This window comes from Dermochelys coriacea, chromosome 17, assembly GCF_009764565.3.
Source record: "Dermochelys coriacea isolate rDerCor1 chromosome 17, rDerCor1.pri.v4, whole genome shotgun sequence".
Taxonomy (NCBI): Eukaryota; Metazoa; Chordata; order Testudines; family Dermochelyidae; genus Dermochelys; species Dermochelys coriacea.
Window position 1 is genome coordinate 13,195,128 of NC_050084.1, and position 24,280 is coordinate 13,219,407.

Consider the following 24,280-nt stretch of genomic DNA (forward strand, 5'->3'; position numbering starts at 1 on the left):
ATCTGCTGGCTCTACATGAGTGCAGGGCTCCACACCAGCAAATCTAACTGAGGGATCAGGGCTGTGGGCATACTTCCCCATTCCACATCACACCACCACACACTTTTGCAACTTCGTATCTTATTTGGAAATTGTATGTAAAGTAAATATCAGCTGACAGCATGTCTTTGTGGAAGTAATAAGCTTTTGGAAAAAAGGCATATTATGGCAATGTTGGCCAACTAAACTGAAATACTGTATACTTCCCCCCTCCCCGCCTTTTTCATAATAAACACTGCGCAGCTGGATGGAGACATATGGTGCCAGTAATATGTGAAAATTAAAAGGATTTTATTGACCGATATGTTATTGCAGAAAACTCACTGAAATGTACAAACTGGATATTCAGTATGTGATTTGTACATACAATATATTACAGTGATTCTTTAACTAATCTGAATAGACATTGTTTTCACTTGTAGGATGGCCACGTCATGATAGATACTAAAAAAGTCGATATGCTCTATTCTAAAAGTGAAATCAAACCAGAACTGGACATAATGACACATTGCTTTATGCTAATCATATTGACTCAACATGCGCCATCACCACAAATTGTTTCAGATGCACCGACTGTACAGATAGTGAAACACCTGATCAAGCATCTATCTGAAGTCATGATTGCTTATTAAACAAAACCTCTTTTTCTAGCCTTCAGAATTATTTTCAGAAATACACGATTAACAAAACGTGAGTGCCTGTAAAATTTCACATCTGTGTTCCTTGCAAACGTCGATTCTAGTACAGTAGATCATACAGCCCAAAGCGTTGATTAAATAATTTCATAAAGTTAGCTCCAGCTATAGACACCTAGATAGATGTTTGTTTCTACTCCAGAGCCTTATCAAAATGGAATCCACTAGTGTCTGTACATTCATCAGCTATCACCTGATTTGTAATTCATTTTCCACTAATACTTGCACTTTGTTTATAAGCGAGAGTAGTTCAGTAATTCAATGCATGTTATAATTTAAATATTCTCAGGTACTTTGTAAATTTAGAATTATTTACTGGTTCAATTCCCAATAAAATTGATATAATGGTATGAATTTCTCAGATACAAAGCTTTGTTTAAATCTCTCCTATTTATGGGAACCAACCGACATGGATTTTTCAATTGGTAATTACTACAAAATGAATATACATTTTCCATTATACAAAAGTCCCCTGAACTGTAACAACTTCCCCAGGATTTAAACACAGCATTAGTTCAAGATTTTAAATGACAGCTGTGCAACTCTCCCTTTGATGCTACTAAAGCGTGGCATCAATACAACCCCAAGACACACCATGTATCTGTATGCCAGGCTCAGCTGAGGGGCCAGTGTCACAGATGAACTGGGGTATGTCTTTGAGTTCTTAAACTACAACCTTACTATTCTTTCCCTGGTACATTTCTAAACGCATAAAGTCTTTCGATTCTGAAGAAAAGAGGTTTCTTTGACAATCTCAATATGTACTTTTATGTTTCTTTGACCATGATATATGATGTATACCATCAAATTAATTTAAGAAATACTTGTCACTTCAATCTATGTAGGCACAGGTAAGTCAATAACTTTACTGAAGTGGAGAGATCTTCAATGGTATCATGATTCTGGACTCCATTTCCTGAATAAGTGGCACTGAAAAAAGGAAAGATAGGCTCTCATTTACTAATAAAGATCCCATTGGTAATTCTGCATACTCAACTTGGAGTATCGCTGTCATCAAACTACTCTACTAGTTAGTGCATATCAAATCTTTACTAATCACCAACCACCGTTTTCCCCTGTCACCGAAGAATAGTAGTTTTGAGAGGAAGCAAAAACACCAAAATTATTTAATAGTTTTTAAATCTGCACTAAGGGTTTTGAAGACAAAAAACACTTGTTGCTTTTCAGCAAGATTTAAGATTAGCTTGTAATTGTACTGTAATATTTCCATTGTAATCTTACGGAACAACATTTGAAATATTTAGCATAGCTTACATGCCAGATTTATTATGAAAACTGTTTCTGCTATCAAAGGTCTTCTGGATCCTGGATCCAAAGTCTACTTTCCCTCTTTAGAGGAATTTATTTCACATGGCCTCAATATTTCACATTATAGCTTGTTCCAAAGAAAATACAATGGATTCTTTAAAAGATATATTTCACTATTTACTGTACAAATTTTTGTGCACAGAAAATAAAATCTTTGAACAGAACTATTCCCTTAGTAGATGTTCTTTAGTACAAACCTGTTTTAATACAAATATTTATAAAGCAACTACTGTCCATCAATTTTCAGTTTTTGTAAATGTCAGCAAACAGATTATTTAAACTGATTTTGTAACTGACAAATATATCAGCAAAATAAAATATTTATGACAGTGTAACTTACTGAAACAATCATGGTGGCATCTCTGTCCATTAAAAAAAAGTTTACTACATGGCCCATTCCAATTTAGTTCAGCTCTTACCTGTATAATATACAAGTTCATCCCAGCCATGTTTATTCCATGCAGAATTTCTTGTATCTTCTCTGGACTGGAGGTCTTTGTAAGCTAGAGTAAAAAAGTACACACACAAAATTTAGTACTAAGTCAATGTCCTGCTGTCCATAGCTATCGCGTTTTGAAATATTTAATTCTGTGGTTAAGAAGCTGCAGTCATTTGGAAGAAAAAGAAAAAAAAAAAAGTTAGTTTCAGATGCTCCCCTTAAAACAAAGGAAAAGCTCCAAGACCAGAGGAAAGGGGGAAGGCAGAGAGAGCAAAAAAGTAGGTCTACAGCATATATGGAAGCCATTCCATGTGACTATCACATGGCTGGTGCTCCCTGACAACTGCTCTGCCTGACATTTAACCCTGGCAACCAGCCTTAAGTATTGCTAGGAAGGCTGGTAGAAGTCGCTGTAGGTCATCGGAACATTAAGCTCCACCCCCATGCTGACTATCCCCTTTCAAATGGAAGTACGATGTAATTGTGGCAAGGGATGCAGAGGCAGAAAGGGCACTGAGGGGGCCTTGATAACCATAATTATAGCTGCATTAGAATAGATTAGATAATGCAGCACACAGGGGCTGGATCTCTGCATGGGTGCTCTAGGATTCATGGTGTTGGAATCCAATTTCCTATGGATATCCTTGAGGCCCGAAGGCTGCAGCATACATTTCCTCAATACAGTTGTTAGACTTATGAAAGCTTATGCTCTAATAAATTTGTTAGTCTCTAAGGTGCCACGGGCACTCCTTTTCTTTTTGCAAATACAGACTAACACGGCTGCTACTTCTGAAAGCTGTTAGACTTGTGAGCTTTTCTGAAAAGGCCTATCCTCCTAACGTCCGGAAACCACCATAGCACACACAGTGGGGTGCCACTGCAAATAAATAATATGTTCAACTCTCTCTGATTGAGTGGAGGCAGACAGTGGTAACATGAACAGACACTTGATATTCCTTCCTATAGGAAGGTATGATTGACCCTTAGAAATTAAATCTTTGATTACTAATTTCAGTGTGAATTTGGCCTGAGGGAAGAAACGGCAGGATTGAACTCATTACGTCCACTTTACTTGAAGCAAACAGTAAGACTCTGATAAGAAGGTTTGTGATGCTTTACTGAACTTCTGATAGAAGTTACAAAAAGACAAGGAAATGTCTATTTTGTGCTTTTAACTTTGGCAACTAAAACTGGAAAATAAATGTAAAAAACCCTTGTTGATATCAAAATGCAATTCACATGGTTCTCTCTCTATTCCATATATCTGGTTTCCCCGAACGGAATAGGTCCTGTTTTAAGGACCTATTCAGTATAGTGATAGAGGAGCAGTTATAGCAGAAAACAAAGAAGCCTACCCCAAAGATGATGAACCATATATAACTGTCCGATTTGTGAGAAAAATCCTCCAACTGCTTCATTATTGTCCTGTCGGAAACGAATAGCACGAGCCCTACAAGAGATAAATGGAACCTCTAGAACAGTAGATGGGCACAGGAACAAGTGGTGATTGGAAGGAAGCAGAATTAGAATTACACCATCTCAAATGTTAAGCATTTTGCAGCACACTCCAGATGTAAAAAACAAAAATACAATCCTACTCCCAGCAACAAGCAATTAAAATAGAACTTGTTAAGCCCATTAACTTGGAGACACACACCTTTATTAGATTGCATGCTGTCATTTCTAGTCTTCAACTTTAGTTTGGAGCCAGTATGATAATCACTGTTATGGTTTAAAATGGCAAGAAATTTCTAAGAGTTGTATCAAAAGATTCTTCTGAAAGTGAATCCTCATACCTGCCAACTTTATACTAATTTTGAGCGTAGTCATATCAGGAAGATATGGCTAGTTGTTATGTAGTGTCTTTCACACTTACGCACATGGATTTTAAGTTACTGGAATGCAAAGCGCCTTGTACACATACATCTTTCTAGGCAGTGGCATCACATGATGCCCCAATCCTATTTTTAAACTTTTACTCAACTAGATTTGCAACTTTTCTGAAGTGAATCTGTTGCAACCTACAAATGTATCTGAATGTGTACCGCCCCAATATAGTATGAACCAATTTACTGACAATTATTAAAATTAAACAAATTATCTTGATGCACATTATGCTGTTTGAAAACCCAGTCTTCATTCTTATTCAAAACAACTGTAAATACTCCAATCATGCAACCATAATTCATTAGATTGCGTGGATTTAACTAATGTAAATGTAAGGGAACTTATACTGGTAGTAAACAAGATAAAAAATCAGGCGTATATACTGAAAAGGAGACAAACACTTTTACCTATATCTCAAATAGAAATGTGATACTCAGTAGGATTTGAAAATGAGTTTTATTTTAAAAAAGATAAAAATCTAAGGTTTGGTATGATAAAAATAGTATCTCTAACTTTGATGCTGGGGAAGCCAGAATGATCAACATAGTGTTAAGTAGTTAACCCTCTGAGTTTCAAAGGGCAGGTACTTTCTAGAGAAAACAATGCATTGCCATGAATTCTGCAATACAGTACTGCATTGCTCAGTAGGCAGACGGGACATCTGGCCTTAGTTGGGTACACCCAAGCATAGGGAACAGAAAACACCAAGTGAGAAGGGGAAGGTTTGTCCCTAACAAAACTAGCAAGTGATTCAGTATCCAAAACCTGCTTGAAGCCAAGCACTTTCCAGTGCTTCCTTGCTGCCCCTGTCCAATAGGAAGCCTGGCTCGTGGAAGACTCTAGCATGCGCTCCTCAGTCTGGGCATCCTCTACCCACAGAAGTTGGCTCTAGGTTACAAAGCAAAATGAAAGATCTGAGACTACATTTAATTCCAATTAATGGAATCTACAGAGGGCTCTCACAGAGGGGAGAAAAGAAGTATGCCAATTCTATTGACAATCCTTCCAATGCATGACTTCCAGAAGCAGCAAACACACATACTTTATTAGAATCTTAGGACTCCTTAATATTTGGGAAAGGAAAAAATTCTCCTTATAAATTAAAACCACCACCACCTAACCACTGCCAATATCTTGTATTGGTGTACTAGTCAAACCGATTGGATGCTAACTTTGGGGAAACTGGCCATGGGTTAGGAGTTAGGTGACCATATTTTCAAATTAAAAACAAGCATGTTTTTGCACAACTTTTTTCTGATCACCAAATATGCAAGTCCTCCACCTTTTGGCACCTTTCTTTGATTTGTTCCACCTGAGCTAGATGAGTTCCTCTGGAGCAACAGGAAAACCAAAGAAAGGCTCTGCCTCTTCCCCCTGTGTTCCTCCATACCTGTTTTCCCTTCTTCCATGTGGGTCTGGCAATTTTAGAGAAAAGGGAACCAACAGGAGACAATCACCTTCTCCCTCTCCCCACCACCCATTTCTTGAGGGGTCAGAACAGAGGTTTTGCACTAATTAGGCTGGATCATTGGCCTTATACTACAATTCTGGCACATGACAAGTTATAACTAGCTTTGGTTTTGAACAACTGTCGGTGTGTAACACACACTCACTATGGGAAGGACAAAGCAGGGACATATACTGCTATAAGGTATTTTGTAATGAGAAATCGGAACATTTTGATAGACTAAGTAAAAAATTGGGAAATTACAGGTGTTCTGAAAGAAGTTCTCAAGAAACAGAGACGTATCAAAAACTGGGACACATACAGTCTCTTTGTATAAAGGTCTTTATTTGTTTTGATCACACTACTATGGACAACATGCGCAGAGTGGCAAAAGAGTTTAGCTGGTAGAGATGTACAAGTGAGAATAGGCGAGATTCTTAGTGGTAGAGGACGGTAGTTCATTTTGTAGCTGTGAAAGAAACCCAATGCCAGTAGCGCCCAGGTGTATTAGAAAGGTGATGGTGTCTCTTCTACCGAAGTCTACTCTTGCCAAGAGTCTGAGCCCGCTCTTACCGAAGTCAACAGCAAAATTCCCATTAACTTCAATGCAGTAGGATCAGGCACCAAGTCAGTAACATTGGTACTGTCCCTGAAGAGACTGATTGGGAAAGTAGACTGAAGATAGGACAGCAAGCAAAATAATCTAGTTTAATCTTGGCTCTGACATTCGCTTGCTATGTGGCATTGGGAAAATTCCTTCCCCAATCTGTGCCTCGGAGTCGTAAAATTATTATAATACTTCCCTTCCTCACACAGTTGTTGTGAAGATAAAGCATTTATATATTAAAGATGAAAAATGTGATAGAAGTGTTAAGTATTATTACTTCTCAAAAGAATGGCAGCTTTTAAAATGACACAAACAAGAGAAGTCCCAGCATTGTTCATGGAGCCACTCCCTTTCCTTCCCAGAAGGACAAAATAAAAGAACTAATTTAGCAGAGCTGTGTAGGACCAGAAGCAGCTCATTAGATCTGTGTATCTGGAAGGGTTTGGGGATTATTCTACCACCTCCACCTACATGGTTTTAAACTATGAAATGTAATTAATATACTTAAATTACACTACACAATATGGTGAAATACACTTACCAGTAGTTACCCCATTCAATCATTGTTCCAGGCTGAAAGAAGAAAGAAATAAATTTCAGGTCTTGTATTTTAAAGAAAACTAGTGTTGGGACAGTTCTGTGGCATATTTTTGAAAATGGATCTGACAAATGTGGAGTTATATGAAGCAAAAATATAAAGGGGAGGGGAAGAGGGGCTTCCTTCCATATTTCACAAACTGACAGTGATATATGCCTGTTGCTTGATCTAAGCACCACCTTATGGCCATCAGTCTTCTGAGCAAGTTAAGATTTATAGGGCTCCCATTTTGAGTCTGTTAACATGCCACATTAACCAACTGAAGGAGTCCCTTGAGTGACAGAAGGCACTTCTTTCCCCTGAGAGGCTGTGAATGCTGCCTCTGCAGGGTCCTTAAATGTAAAAGGTAAGAAACTGAGATTTGACTTTTCAAATATTTTTAGAATAGAATTTTTCAGGCTTGACAGATCATGCCAGCTGCTCAAGTCCTCACTCCTGCCTGCTGGCATTATTACAGGTTTTCAATAGTGCTTCCAACAAAAATGTATTTTTGAATGTCTTTTCTGCCAAACTGAGCACTGTTTAATTTTCACTAATCTGAAGGGTGGTTTTTTTTTAAATAAAAATGAGGAAAAAATGAAAAATACAATGGCATGAGCCAAGAGCTATTGAAATCTATTATTATCATCATCAATTACTTGTATATTGTAGTGCTTATGACACACTAATGACAAAGGGAACTAAATGGTTTTAAACAAGGATATTGACATTGCCACAAATGTTAGCGATGCTTTTTTGAGCTACTTTCATCTTGCACGTACATGTTAGAAGAACACAACATTGAGAATTCAGTCATCAATATTAGAGAGGCTTCCATTCTCACAGCATTTCCATTTGAAAAATACTATCATTTATCAAATACATTGATTCCTTTAAGTGCTTAAAGTTATGACTGTATATTCATTTGCAGTTACACTGTACAGCTATTATATATTTTCTTTCAGTCTCTTGCCTGAGTGTGTGTGCATTTCCTTTGAAGTCAATGAGAGGCAAGGGTGCTCAGCACTTCTCAGGAAATGGCTAGCACCTTCTAGGATCCAGCGTTTATAGCTGGATTCTGCACACATTGAAGCCAATAACACTTTTGCCATTGACTTCAATAGGAACAAGACTATACCCTTAGTTTATTTTTAAGAAGGTCTGTGTTTTATTTTACACGTGTACATATGTGTTGAATATTTTAAATCTGTAATCATTCACAAAACACAAAATATTTGACACTTACTCTAAGTTGATAAGATCTCAGTTCATAAATATTAGGACCCTCCCTGGGAACAGGTTCATTCCAGAAACTAAACTCCAACAGAAGCTGGTTCTTGCGAGACAGAAGCATGTTACCTCTTTCTTTGCGAAACTCTGTGAATTCCTTAAAAATAACAGTCATCATCAAACTTTAATATGTTACATTAACAAATTCTACACTTCTATAGTGGTTGAGATTTTCAAAAACACCTTGGGGATCTGTACACCCAGTTCCCATTGAATGTAATAGTATCCAAATTCCTTAGGCAGCTTTGAAAGTATCAATCAGTGTGTTTACACATCACAGTCTATATTAACAATTTTTGTACTGGGCAGTTTGGTGTAAGCTGTTTTAATAATGCCAAGCTAAGTAAGTAAAATCCAGAGGAGCGATTTTCTACCCAGGCTGTACGGAGTGGCTGCATGATAATAATGTTTTAACTGACAATTAGATTGTGTGTGTTCTGAATGGCTACTGACAGTATCCTGAAGAATATAATTCATTGTTTTTCAACCTGAGCAGGTGCCAGATTAGTTAAAGTGGCTGTGTGGGGCAGAGGAGAGAATTAGGGTGGGTGAGAAAAGACGTAGGACTCCAGATCGACATCATCCCCATATACAGCAAACATGCTGATGCATTTGCATGAAAAGAAGCAGGTAGCTCATTAAAAGCTAGTGGACATTCTTCCATGCTTCTACATAGCACCTAAGGTCACTGGCTGTGGCAGCAGCTCACATGTACAGTGCTGAAGGCTCACACAGCAGCATGCTAGCTCAAGCATCACTTTTCTGCTCCCATTGTAGTAAGTATAGCCTGGCACCAACAAATACCTCCAACCCCCAGCATGTGACCTTCAAATAAGTGGGAAAATGGGGAGGAGAGGGGAGAGGAAGAGTATCTGCAAAAATCATGTAAAAGAGCATAATGAGAATAAGACAGGAGGGAAAATAAAAAGACAAGATGAGAACAAAGTAAAGGAGAAGCATTATGTGAGGGGATATGGTGGTGGGGACATGCCCTGCTGGCAAATCATCCCAAGAAGGGGCTCTGACAAAAAAGTTGAGAATCACAGCCAATTCATAATAGCGGAATATAAATGACTAACACCACTTTGCACTTCTACAACATTTTACAGCTTAGGAACTCAAAACCTTATATAAACATTAACACATTCAACCTCAGCACTCGAGAGGTGTGTGAGATCCCCATTTTACAGACAGGTACAATGAGGCACAGAAAGACAAAGTGCCTTGTCCATGGTCGCACAGTTAGTCTGACAGAGCTGGAAATAGACTGTAGGAATCCAAACTTCTAGTCTTTTGCTCTGACTGCTAGACTATGTTCTCTAGTTACACTGGGAAAAATATTTCTCAGTAAAACATTTATTATTTCTAGCCAAAGTTTAAAATGTAGTCTTCATTCTGACTTACTTTATTTTGTCGGAGCTTATTCATGACCTCAGTAAGAGCTGGATAGCCTCCCTCATACCGCCAGAGATGTACTGAAATAGAAATATACCATTTTAGAGGCTTATGACAAAAGACATGAAATACCATAATGTAAACAAGGCCATTAACGCTACCGAATGATACAAAAGTAAAAGCTGACTAGCATGTTCAAAATGCATTCTCAGTGCTATACAGTCGAGACATTTGCTTTTTGACAAGGGGCTTTCCTTGCTATTCTAGCAATAGATGATTTACCCCTAAAGGCAAGAATGTACAAAGATTTCTGAAGGGCTCTTTTGCTGTATACTACTTAGATGGGATGCTTCCATGTGACTATAATTAAAGTTGAGCTTCAACTTAAAACAGTGTCTTATGCCAAAAATGATTTGGTGCAGAGCTTCAACTGGTAGTAGGACAGCGGTGGCACTTGTATTTCAATTAACTACTCAAACAGAAGGAGCACAAAACTTTTTTGTGGGACAGATAAATAAAATAGATGCCATTGTTAATTTTTTAATTGCTCAGTGATAAGAGGCAACCTTAAAAAGTGCGCCAAGCAGGACCCAAACCCTCTAAAATATTTAGAATCAAGAGGAATTTCCTCATCAAATAATAATTTCAAGATGGGTGCCTATTTTGACCTAAATTTGACAATGCCCTTTAAGAGCTCTGTGTAACAAGACTTCTTTACCAGTTTTTACAACAGCAATAGTAAAATACTGAGACTCCCATTCCCACCCTCTTTTCTTCTATCTTCCCTCAAAGACCCACAAAAGCTACCTTTCCTCCAATGGAGATAGGATGGGAATGCCTTCCTCTGAACTAGTTAATGCTGCTTCATGCATCTACCAGAAGAGTGGACTAGACACCAACCTAAGGTACTCCACTTGCCAGAAGATGTGTGCTGCTTCTGCAAAGATCCAAACTTGGATCCAGTGCATTGTGGCCTTAGTGTGCCAGGCTAGTTGCTTTTGGTACTTAACATCCAGTACCCAGTACTAGCAACAAACTGGAGACAGGTATCGAATACACTGGAACCCTTTAATCCTCTGTTATGTTGCTAGGACGGTTGCCATAAAATGTTTAGGCAGGCTTTGGAAATGGGTGAGGTCTCAGACATGGGTGAGGTTTTTCATAGGAGTGGTGGGTGACATTCTGTGGCCTGCGCTGTGCAGGAGGTCGGACTAGATGATCAGAGTGGTCCCTTCTGACCTTAGTATCTATGAATCTATGAAATGATTGCAGGGACATTCTCTGTCAGTATGCTTCTGAATTAGCAAAGGAGATTCTGTCAAGCAATATTTTAGGTTTATTCCTCTCCATACCTCAACATTCTCTTCATTTTTAAAAATAGTCTCTTACAAGCTGACAAATCTCTGTCTACAGATATCCTCTCACTTTTAGCCAATGCTAATATTATAATTATATAATATTCAGCAAATACAGCTGACATTAACATACACATTAGCATATGCTCTTGTAGTTGAAGCAGCAGCATTGATATTAGGATAGCTTTGGCAACTGTGTGTGTCTGCTGTAGAACTAAAGAGAGCACAGCATGCTGATTATGTGGTTTCCACAAAATGAGGGCTGCTGCTATATCCCTTTAACTTCTCAGAGACCAGGGACTGTTTTAAAAGGCATTTAACATCCTTTAGACCTCTCCCCAGACCAGATTATAACACAGATACAACACTTTGTAGTTATATAGCATATTTTCAACAATTTGAAGGGAGGTTACATTTTGATCCTGAATTACAGGATACCATCCGTTTAAGGAAGAAATATCTAGAGTATCAGTACAGGACACAACTGGCCATGAGACAAGAGTTCAGTTACATTTTGTGATAACTTCAACGTTGTATAACAGTGCCATGTGAACAATTATAATAGGACACGGAAAGTCAAAGTTAAACTTTTAAACTGGCTAATACCAGCTAAATTCTATCTCACTACACCTTTAACTATGGCTTTTAAGCCTAAATTTTCAGAAGTGTGATCCTATGCCTGCAAAATAATGCAGGGACAAATTGTATGCAGGTGCAAAAAATTCAGGAACAAGAGGAAGGGGCTTACTGTGTACTGTCATCCTCTCATTGAGAAGAGATAAAAGTGTATTAACGTAAGTATACAAATATGTTTGAAAGAGAGTATTAGATTAGTGCTGCCTAAACAAGCACACTTTATGAGTCAACACTTCAGTATCAAATTCAATGTGATAAAAACCAAGCAATTTTAAAGTTAACAATCATTAACCAATTATTTTATGTAATCAACAGCGCACACATCCTCAAGTACACTGCTAAAGGTTTATGAACAACAGTGATGATTTAAAAAGAAACCTGCCAAGCACACATTTCACTTGTACGGTTTTACATTCTGTTGTACTTCTATCTCCTACCAGCCTGATCTTGCTCTCCGTACCACGTGTTCCAAGTCCCCACCAGTGCACATGGGTAGTGTTTTTCTTCATGAATCTTTGGCAGCACCTCTTGACTTAAAAACAAGGAATACAGACACTACGTTGCATTTCCTTCAGGGAGGCTACATTTGATATGCATAACAAATCATATTATGCCACCATTAACTCATAACTATGCCACCACATGTTCATTATAGTATGAACATTCACAAACTTCATTTTTCAGAAGAGAAAGCAGAAATACAAAAACCTGCTGTACGCAGGAAAAACTGATCACTACAACTCTCTCCATGTAAACTTAAGCATAACCATCTGTATGTGTGTCTAATACACTGTGTGTATTAATCTGTGTGTCTAATACACAGCATGACCATCACGTCTTTTGATGTGAACCCATAAAACATGTAATGTTACCTGGCAGGTTACCTGATATATTAGCAAGATGTCCCAGTCTGAGGGTGTGCAACACACTTGCATGACTTGGTTCAGGAACAACTTAAAAAGTTTTCTTTTGTTAGCAGCAATGGCAAGACACAGAGATGGAAAACAATAATTTGTCTCCGGCACTGAAGTTCTATAACAATGACATTTCTATTATGCCACACAGATGAAGATAATCAATCACTTGGTCTGATGGACATGAGTAAAGTCAAGTGATGGTTGCTCACTGTAGCATTACTGAACAGATTAGAAAGCAGACCCAGTCTGAAACTAATTTATCCATTAAAGCACAACGTACACAGCGAAAGCTGCCCAAAATCTATCTCCTACATGCAACCTGGTCTTGAGCAACCACTGGTTTCTTGCATGGTTGTTTAAAACAGATTTCACTGTACTGTACTTTGATGAATAAGCTTGTTTCAGACAAGCTGAATTTTTTCTTTATTACTTTTTATTGCTGAATAACCGTCAGACATTTAGCATTCTGGCTAGCAGCCACGGATTCTATGTACCATAATAAATAAGGAAGAAGAATGTGTAAGGAACAGCATTCAGGGTTAGAAAACCTGGGTTTTAGTCTTAGCTCTGCCACTGACCTTCCATGTGACCTTGAGCAAATCTCATTACCATTTGTGCCTCAATTTCTCCATCTGCATAACAAGTATAATACTATACACTGATCTCACAGAGGAGCTAGGAGTTTTTAACAATTTATGTTTGTGAAGCATAATAAGATCCTAGGATAGCAGATGCAACAGAAAGGTAAATTATTATATTTACTACAATAAAACTAAAAGCTAGATTTTGCTCTAGATTAGGAAGAATCTCATCTAATTCATATGTACGAGCACCACCTTTTTGCCTTTTATTATCAGAAGTCAAATTGGCTTTCAGAGCTTCAGAATGGAGCCCCCTATCTCTGAAGGTTCATGAATTAGTGTTATTTCTGTCTTGGGTCTACTATTTTTCTATTAATTCACAGAGTAGGGCTGGAAGATGTCATCAAGTCCAGGCTCCTGTGTTGAGGCAGGACCAAGTAAACTAGACTAGACCATTCCTGACAGATGTTTGTCCAACCTGCTTTTAAAACCGTCACAACTTCCCTTGGAAGCCTATTCCAGAGCTTACCTACCCTTATAGTTAGAAAGTTTTCCCTAATATCTACCCTAACTCTTTCTTGCTGCAGATTAAGCCCCTTGCTTCTTGTCCTACCTTGAGCAGACATGGAGAACAATGGATCACAGTCCTCTTTATAACACCCCTGAACGTATTTCAAGACTGTTAAGCAAGTCCCACCGCAGTCTTCTCTTCTCAAGTCTGAAGATGCCCAGTTTTTTTAACCTTTCCCCACAGGTCAAGTTTTCTAAACCTTTTATCATTTTTGTACCTTTCCCCTGGATTCTTCCCAATTTGTTCACATCTTTCCGAAAGTGTGGCACCCAGAATTGGACATCGTACTCCAGCTGAGGCTTCACCAGAGCTGAATAGAGAGGGACAATTACCTCCCGTGTCTTACATACACCTCTCCTGTTAATACACCCCAGAATATTAGCCTGTATCACATTGTTGACTCGTATTCAATTTGTGACCTACTAAAGCCCCAGCTCCTTTTAGCAGCACTACCACCTAGCTAGTTATTTGCCATTTTGTAGTTGTGCATTTGATTTTTCCTTCCTAAGTGAAGTACTTTGCTTTTGTCTTCCTTGAATTTCACCTTATTGATTTCAGACCAATTTTCCAATTTGTCACGGTCATTTTGAATTCTAATCCTGTCATCCAGAGTGCTTGCAACCCCTCCCAACTTGGAGTCATCCACAATTTTATAAGCATACTCTCCATCCCATTATCCAAGTTATTAATGAAAATATGGACTAGTACCAGACCCAAGACTGACACCTGCAGGATCCCTCCCATCTTGACATCAAACCACTGATAACTACTCTTTGAGTATGGACTTTCAAACTGTTGTACACCCACCTTATAGTAATTTCACCCAGACTGCATTTCCCTAGTTTGTTTATGGGAATGTCGTGTGGAAGTCTGTCAAAAGTCTTACTAAAATCAAGATACGTCACATCTACGTCTTCCCCCATCCACGAGGCTAGTAACCCTGTCAAGGAAGGAAATTAGGTTGGTTTGGCATGATTTGTTCTTCAAAAAGTCATGCTGGCTAATCCTTATAACCCTGTTATCCTGTAGGTGCTTACAAACTGATTGTTTAATAATTTGTTCCAGTATCTTTCCACGTATTGAGGTTAGGCTGATTGGTCTATAATTGCCCAAGTCCTCTTAGTTCCTCTTTCTAAAGATAGGTACTCTGTTTGCTCTTCTCCAATCCTCTGAGACCTCACTCATCCTCCAGGAGTTCTCAAAGATAATCGCTAATGGTTCTGAGATTACTTCAGGTTAGTTCCTTAAGTACCTCAGGGTGAATTTCATCAGACCCTAGTGACTTGAATCCACCTAACTTGTCTACATATTCTTTAACCTGTTCTTTCATAATGTAGGCTTGTGCACCTTACCCCTGGTTGTTAATATTGTGTTAAGTATCTGGTCACTATTAACCTTATTAGCGAAGACTGAAGTAAAACAGGCATTAAACACCTCAGCTTTCTTTGACGTCATCCACTCTTAACTCTCCTTCCCACTAAGTAGTGAACTTACATTTTGGTTCATTTTTCTCTCACTCCTAATGTACGTATAGAACCTCTTCTTCTTGCTTTTTATGTCCCTTGCTAGGTGTAACTCATTTTGTGCCTTAGCTTTTCTGATTACGTACCTAGGTGCTTGCAATGTTCTTTTGTACTCCTCCTTATCAACTCATCCATGTTTCCACTTTTTGTAGGATTCCTTTTTGATTTTCAGGTCATTAAAGAGCTCCTGATGAAACCACACTGACCTCTTCCTATCTTCCCTTTGCATCAGGATAGTTTGCAGTTGTGCCTTTAATATTGGCTCCTTGAGAAACTCCCAGCTTTCCTGAACTCCTCTTACCCTTAGATTTTCTTCCCACTGAACCTTACATACCATTTCTCTAAGTTTGTCAAAATCTGCGTTTTTGAAGTCCTTTGTCCTTATTCTGTTGCTCCCATCTTTCCTTTCCTTTAGAATCATGACATCTATTATTTCACAATCACTTTCACCCAAATTGCCTTCCATCTTAGGATCTGCTACCAATTCCACTCTGTTGGTGAAGCCTCCAGGGTCAGGATGCCAAGATTCATGATGGCTCATCCTTATCACCCTGAGTTGGCAGTATGTAACGAGGAATCAGACTGCTCAAGATTAATTTTTGGGGATACAGAGGGAAGCTTCAGGTTTTCATCCCTCCATTCTTAAGATGGACCCAATTCTCTCCTTCCTACTTGAATACGTAGGCTGACTTGGTTTGGAAAGATCAGATCAAATACCATAGCTTTCAGTAGATTGCAATCACTCTCCCTGTACCTTTCCTTGAAAATAAATATCTCTGCTTTGACTTAACATTTATTTATCTGATGAAGCAGTGCCATTTCTCCACTTCCCTACCCCATATAATTATATACATTTATACTGAGCTGGTTGAAAGTGATTTGCTCCTCTCCAGGTATGCTTTTCTTCTTTCAGTCATGAGAGAAAAAAAGATTACCCTGGAAACTATTTTTAAAGATATCTCCCCACTTGTGTAGCAAAGAACAACCTTTGTTTAATTTAAATGAAGAAAATAGTTTTCCCCCCAGTACATTCTCTCTACTTTGGGTGTTTTAACAAAAGGATCATTCATACTGTATTAGATATATAATAGTGATTTTATCCAAAGCAAACCAAAGCACTTTACAAAAATTAATTTATGAAGCCTAAAAGAAACCCTGTAAGGAAGTATGTATTATTCCCATTTTAGAGATGAGTAAATGGAGGCACACAGAGGTCAGGTAACCTACTCATGGTTACATGGAGCATCATTAACTCTCTTGAGAACAGAATTCAGGAGATGTGACCTCCAGACTACCGTTCTAGCCAATAAACCACACATAAAACAATATTGGTTGCACTAGGATATCGCTATCCTAAAACAGTGTTCTATTTAATTGATACCCTCTCTTAAATGATCAGTGTCAATGAGAAAGAACGGCCATTTTGAAACACAGGAGGCTCATGTTTCCCAAGGTGAGTGTTCAGCTCTTTCAAAGTATAATGGTTATGGCTCTAATACAGCAACTATACAGTCAAATCAGAATTTCTGTAACTGATCTTTAAATTAGTATAGTACATTCAAAAAACATAAATATCGATACTTATTTTTAAACAGCAAAAAGAAAATGGAAATCCTATACAACAGCCCAATGGGTAAAATTCACTGCAGATCAAGTCCGCACAAGGATTCACAATACCTCTTAATATATGGGTCTCAAAAATGTCACTTTTCAGAGAAACATCAGGGTGAGTGAATGTCAAAACTTGGGGTTCTATCCCCTCCCTCAAAACTTTACTTCCGTTTTATATTTGATATTTAGTGGCCCCTCCCAAGGGACCATCTCTCTTTTCTTCCAGTTTGCAGACAGAACTCCCACCAGGTAGATTCCTACATTGTAGCTGAAGGAAGGGCAAACTGGAACAGCAGCATCTGCCTAAAAAGGCTGCAGTAGCCTTAAGACACCTAGGGGAGGGAAGAAATGTACACCTTTGTCCCTCTCATATGCATCCTAAAAACAGCATCTGGTGCCGTTCAGTGAAGGAACAGCCCAAAAAGGAGTGGTACTAGGGGAACTGGAAAGAAGCATCTGTGCCAACTGTCTCCAAGAATAAATGGTTTATTCACAATAATTCTCTTCTCCCCCCCCCCCAAAAAAATCACACATCAGCCAATTTACAGAATCCCATTGCTCAGATTCATATGTTGAAAACATAGTATAATAAACAAACAAAACATAAACAAAGTATAATATATGAACTTACCAAAGTTTGTTGTAGGAATCTAGGTATTCTGGCTTTACATTGTGAACTGAAAAAAACAAAATTCAAGGATAAATGTAGTAGCAAAAATAAGAGAATAAAAGGAAATGTTAAATATAAAAATATCACTCACACTGTATTTTATACAGACTGCTGGTCTCTTTTTTGGCTAGTAGATTGGAGTGAGCATCTTTCCTTGGATCCACTTTGCGAACAAAGAGTGATTTTAACCAGCTGTCTTCACCTGCTCTGTTAGTTGATGATGCTAGCCCCCTACACATCAATGAATACATTACATTGTCACTGAATGTTTATTAAAAATGCACAGACAGGAGGAAAGTCGATCAAGATCAAGTTTCACATAATATGGTAACGTACACAAAGGAATGATGCTAAGACTTCCCATTACCTCACTCTCCAACAGTGTAAAGGTACAATGTTTACCCAGCAAAGTATACACCGATTGAAAAGACTTCCTGGGATGGCACAGAACTGGTGCAGCTACAATACCCCACTTGTACCCCTTGTGCTGAGGAAGGGCATGGATGGAATGCTTCTACATTCCAGCTAGTCCCAGCTGATGCAACAGACCCAGGAGCCATTGCAGTCAAGCATATGGTAAGTAGTTTTGATGCTGCTATATGGCATTGTGTACACTGCCACTTTACAGCACTGCAATTTTCTCGCTCAGGGGGGTGAAAAAACACACTCCTGAGCGCTGAAAGTCTCAGCACTGTAAAGTGGCAGTGTAGACAATGCACCAGTGCTAGGAGCTATCCCCTTGTGGGGGTGGTTTTTTTTTTTTTTTTTTTTTTTAAAACAGTGTTGGGAGAGCTCTCTCCTAGCGCTGGTGCCACGACCACACAACCACATTAAAGCGCTGCCAGTAAAGACATTCCCTAATGTATATCAGGTTTTAAGCCAACCCCAAAACATTGTGATGCATAAAGCCACTTTTGCTTCCCTGCCCTGCCCTGTCCCTGCATTGATTAGAGCTCTGTAAGAGCAGAGAATGGAAGCCACTACATATTTTTTCTTTTAAACTCTCTTTGCTCAAGCAAGATAGCTACGTCCTCCCAGAAACTTGCGGTCAAAAATGAACACCCTCGTGCAAGTGCACGAGAAAAGACAGTGTGCAAACATTGCTTTGTTTACTGTGAATGGCACAGTAAATGCCACGTGTTCCCGTGTTTACTGAAACACAGTTCAAGAAAACATCATAGAAAAGAAATAATACAGGTTACAGCATACTCTACTTTCGGAACAGATTAGAGTGACAGAAGTCAAGGAATCTGCATAGATTTTAATTTTTGAACAGTAGCCATTATAATATTCAGGATTCAAATTCAATTTCTTTGTTCAATATTTACAATTTTTCCCACTTAAAAACTGAGTTGACTTTGATAGAGTGTCTGAAAGCCTAGCTAGTTTAACAATTTAGTTTCTGCAAGTACCTCTGCAAAACTGCTACTTTCTACCTTCTTACAACAATACAGTACACAATAAAATCACAAGAGACAACATGGTTCTTCTTAAAGAAAGAATATATTAGGACTATTTTTTCCCCTTTTTCAGTGGTAGACAGAAACCAGAGCCACCAAATGATGTTCACTAGCTTTATCTACACCAATACGAATAATCTTTCATTCAAGTGAACAGCAAACAGAAAAGATTCTGTTTTTTTACTGCTTCATCTTTATAATGTACAATGGTGGCTTTGATCTTACAATATTTTCCTTCCTCCTGACCCGTTAGGAGCATTTGCTTGCAGCTTCTCCCCATTTCCTGGAGAATTGTGGAAAGATTTTAAATTATTTAATTACACCGAATTATTCTGGAGGATTTTATTGGCCGGGAGATCCAGATCAGGACAGATTACAACCTTCAACTGTGATATTGTCTTTAAGGTCCTCAATAGACTGTGAAAATGTTCCAGAAATAAAAATGTTGGAAAAAAACTGTTTTTGGAAAAATAACACTTTGCAGTTCACTTTAAAAACACATAAAACCCTCCAATACCAATTTTTTAACCCCAATAATAATAATGAGGCATAAAGTGATGTGGTATCTTATATTGCTTATCCAAGCAACATGCTGAAGGAAGCAGAAGACATGTGACAGCTAAGAAAAGTCCGAAGTAATCATATTTACTTCCTCATTTGTGCACTAACATTACCACTATCAGCAGCAAGAACATGAAGAGTTATGGGGATACTATTGGATAACCAATTCCTCAGCTAATAGGAGACACTTATGCCTTTGTTATTTGCCACATAAAATCAGGAGGTAGTTTTCTCTTAATTTCTCAATGAAATGGTGACATTAATAACTCTGCAATTCTTGGATAAAAATTACCATGCAACTGCAAAGAGCTTTATAAACATTGATTAATAAAAAGTGTTACTATACACCTGCTAAATAGCATTAGCAACATTTTACTTATAAGGTAACAAAGAAAGGTTACACTTAACATTTCTGAAAATGGACACTTATTCTGTGTCCCAAGTTCAGACAGCTAGAGTCTGATATTTAATTATCCTGAACACCTGCAGCTCCCATTTATTAACATAAAAGTCACTGGTGCTCAGCTGGTAAATTCTGCCTGAGGTATATCAAATTGGGCATCCAAAAACAGGTAGGTCCCAAACTAGTGGCCATTATTGAGAAATGTAACCTGTGTTTCACCAAGACTGACTACAGAAAAACTGGAAACTGAACCCAACTTTCTTGGCGGCCAGTCTTGGGCTTAAACTGCAAATCCATCCTTCCTTTTTAAAACAGAGACATGTATATATTTTAAATGTGAATGACATTCCCTATTAGAGTTACAAAAATTGGAAGGAACAAAGTCTTGTTCTGAAATAAGTGTGTTCACCTTCAGATAAGACAAAAAATACTAGACACGTCATGTGCCCATGGATTTAAGCTGGGTGAGTTAGCAAAGTAATCACATTGATTAACATGAGAGTCAGAAAAATAGATAATGCTGCATAAGAGCACTTAGCCCACAAACTACAGATCCTTACGAAAGTGTAAGGCAAAATTTATTGTGAACACAATAGTTCTATTAGAAAAAAACTGTTTTAATTCTCCCCACAGAGATACTATAAGGCACATAATTATACAGAACATTTCAGTTTAAAGACCAATCTCATGATAAGTTACATTATTTCCTTTTTTCTCCTGCTCCGGGACTGTATCTGAACTTTAGCATATTGTAACTGAATAGCAAATAATGCATGTTTTTTCAAATGAATGTCTGATGCAACCAGGGCTACAGCTTCTGGGGCTAGACTTGAATGACAGTAATAAGTACAGTACACAATGAATTTTCACAGCAGAGGACTAATCAACTGAAAAATAAAAGTTAGTAAATTAAAACCATGGCCCAGCTTAATAATTATTGCTGAACAGTCACCTTCTCAAGAGTCTGTCAGGGACAATAATGAAATTAAACAAATACAATAAACCTACAACCATCAGAAATCAGCTTTGCATGACATATTACTGGGTAGGTACAGTATTTGAAGATTATAAAGTAATATGATTATCTCTCTGCTTTGAAAGTTACTACTTCTTAGATGTAATCCTGGTAGTATAGAGAAGAAGTCCTCAATTCCTAGGTGTATTTTATAAGGACACTACAGTGCTTAATATTTTTAAAGAAAAACACTATCAACTAATCATGAGCAACATTTAGAATTTTGGGAGGGAAATCATTTTTAAAAAGCTCAGCTCCAACAGGTATATTTCCATTAATTTGTTTTAAACATCTTCCAATATAAACAGTTGTTTTTAAACAAAAGCATCTTCCTCCAGTGTTGTCAATTCAAAGATCACAGTGCTAAGAACTTCAAAGAGAAACTGATTATAAACAAGAAAGAAACTGACTTTGTTGATATTAATTGTTGAGTGGTAGTGGAATGCAAAAGATAACAGGATATAAATGGAAAAAGAACTTGGATTTTTAGAATACTTTGAAATAATAATCAAATTTATAATAAATATGCTTACAATATGAATTATAAGTTGACAGCATCCCCTTAAACTCTCTAAAGTTTTACTTCTCAGTAGTTTGAATTAAGACTTATTTCCTTAACAATTCTCACCGTTTAATTAGAAATATAGGAAAGTATCCATTTTTGTCAATCTTAAAATCAGCATAGATTTTGTGCACAGTATCACTGATTGTCAGCAAAACTGTCTCCCTTGTCTTACTACTACAAAGCCAGTATATGCGTTGGTCCTAGATGAACTTCTTTCCACCAAAAATATTCTAGCTATAGAGAAATAGATTTTCTTTAAAGGATATCCTGACTGCTATTCTGAGCTCTGAAAAAGACAGAAAAGACCCAAGGAGGTCATCATCTAGTCTAATCTCTTTACTAGTTCAGAAATGTTCCCTGCAGTAGAACATTAGTGCTTTGTATAGTTCAGTTTTAAATATCCAAAGCCATGGCATTCCCCACTGGAAGATCATTCCACAATCTAACAGATTCAGAGGCCAGAAAGGACATTGTGATCATCTAGTCTGACCTCCTGCATAATGCAGGCCATAGAACTTCCCCAAAATAATTCCTAGAGCAGATCTTTTAGAAAAAGATCCAATTTTGATCTAAAAATTGTCAGTGATAGAGAATCCACCATGACCCATTGTAAATTGTTCCAACAGTTAATTACTCTAATTGTTAAACATATATACCTTTTTCCAATATGACCTTACTGTCTGGGAATGTTTCCTGATATGTCCCACCAGATTATAAAAGAGGTTTAAGAAAATGTTACTTGACATCATCTCTCTAATGCCAATAAGAATGTGTTTACATCATGGATAAAGGGTAGGTATACAGTGTTTACAACACAGCATAACATTTTTGGTTTTCTGGGAGCCATATTTCTCACGGCATTACAGGCAACCTATCGTGGAATCATTATCAGTCCTTTTACTAAGGCATTGCTTGATTTTGCTAGCTGTAGTCCCAATCCTGCAAGCAGTTATGGATGTTCTGAACTTTAAGCATATGAATAGTCCCTCTGAAGTCACTGGGTCGAGCTAGGTACCTAGAGTAAAGCATATGCCTAAGTGTTTGCAAGATCAAGGTCTACAACTGCACCTGGTAGGTAAGCAATCATGCAGTGCGCAATGTTGTGTCCATACTGGCTTGAAAAAAAACACAGAAAAAAAAAATCAAATACTCCTATTCTTTTTTTTTTTTTTTTTTTTTAGAAAAAATCATTGACACCCAAGATTTCAAATGGACACCATCAGGTTAAAACAATGTAACAAAACAACTTTCCTTATTTTAGAAGCATCATTGGTAACTTATAACAAAGGGAAAGTTAGAATTTTGAAAATGTAAGTTTATTTTTCACTGTTTTACTTTTGGCATTACCCTTCAATTGAAAAATAGTAAAAGACTAATCAGTTTCTAATCAATTTCACCTCTCTGTTCTCAGTGCTACAGTAGGCCGCTGGAAAACGTTTATTTGAAAAGTTGCTTATGTTAGATTAAAAGCACACAGGGAAATATTTCTATCCGTCAAGTTTTCTTTTAGCCGAAAACCTATATTCAAGTGGAGTACAAATCCTAAATATTTGCCCTGACATCATCCCCCTGAAAGAGAAAAATTTGAAATATGAACCAATTTGTCCTAAACAAATACCAAAGTTAAGGGAAAAGCAGGACTTGTGGCACCTTAGAGACTAACACATTTATTAGAGCATAAGCTTTCGCGAGCTACAGCTCAGTATACAAATAAACCAGACTCTTCAAAGCCATTCCAACAGGTGCCTGTTGGGGCGTCAGATATTTAGACACTGTCTTGTGGGTTTCCCTCTGGGGGTGCCTGTGTAGGGGGATTGTGTAGTAGGTTCCCAGTCTCAGGTGGGGGGCCCCCTGTGTGTGCGGGCGGGAAGAGAGGTTCAAACCCGGGGGGGGGGGGGGGTTGGGTGAGCCCGATCCCAAATCCAGATCGTGGGGGCGGATATGAGGCGGACGGTGCATCTGTGGGGCGGGCCCCGCACTGGGAGGGGGGGGGGGGTGCACACGCCTGCGGAGGCGCGGGGGTGGGTGCCCGGCGCGGGCTGCCCCTAGGCGGAGCGGGGAGACCCCGGCCTAGGGACTACGACGCGGGGCTACCCCTCTCCCGCCCCCCGGGCCAGGGGGGCTCCATTTACAGTCGGCGAGGGGGACCCGGGCCTCCCCGCGCCGCGCTGCAGGCCCCCCTGGAGGAGCGCCGCGCTCACCTGAGGGCCAGGCTGCCGCGGGCCGGGAGGCGAGGCCCTGCCCCGGCCAGGCCGCCGGCTCCCCCCAGGCTCCGCCGCAGCAGCACTCGGGTCGCCATCTTGCTCTGGCCTCCTCCTCCCCAGCTCGCCCGGACCCGGCAGAACTCGGACCTGCTGTACCCGCTGGCGGCCACTAGGGGGACAGCGGGGGGGGGGGTGAGCAAGGCCCCAGAGCAGGTGAAGGGGGGGGGGCGTGGCGCGCTGGGGAAGGGGTCAAGTGGGACAGGCCCCCCCCCATGTCTGCACCCCCCCCCCCGCTCCGCCCCTACTCTTCAACCCCTCGGCTGCTGGGCTTGGTATCCCTGGCCCTACGTCTCCCGAACACATCCCATCAAGCTAGGCACCTGCAGCATCAGTAGAAGGGGATGGAGGGGATTTGCCCCCCCATGCAAATCTGTTAAAGCCAATTTTCACCCCCCACGTGTAAGTGCCTTGGGGGGCATGGCAGTGCTTCTCCTCCTCTACTG

General features: G+C 39.0%; 1 protein-coding gene and 1 long non-coding RNA gene across 2 annotated transcripts; both read right to left on the reverse strand.

Moving 5' to 3' along the window:
• Positions 1-309: 309 nt before the first annotated feature.
• On the reverse strand, positions 310-23,936 carry NIPSNAP2 (nipsnap homolog 2). Its single transcript, XM_038375679.2, has 10 exons — positions 23,775-23,936; positions 17,661-17,800; positions 17,531-17,576; positions 12,134-12,228; positions 9,715-9,785; positions 8,267-8,407; positions 6,985-7,016; positions 3,858-3,952; positions 2,483-2,566; positions 310-1,664 (listed from the first exon to the last, which is right to left on the reverse strand). The coding sequence occupies exons 1-10, from the start codon at positions 23,870-23,872 to the stop codon at positions 1,600-1,602; spliced, it is 867 nt and encodes a 288-aa protein (XP_038231607.1). The 5' UTR covers positions 23,873-23,936; the 3' UTR covers positions 310-1,599.
• Positions 2,964-3,361, reverse strand: LOC122456987. The gene is made up of 2 exons (XR_006276223.1): positions 3,308-3,361; positions 2,964-3,194 (listed from the first exon to the last, which is right to left on the reverse strand). It is a non-coding gene; the product is annotated as an uncharacterized LOC122456987 (long non-coding RNA).
• Positions 23,937-24,280: the final 344 nt, after the last annotated feature.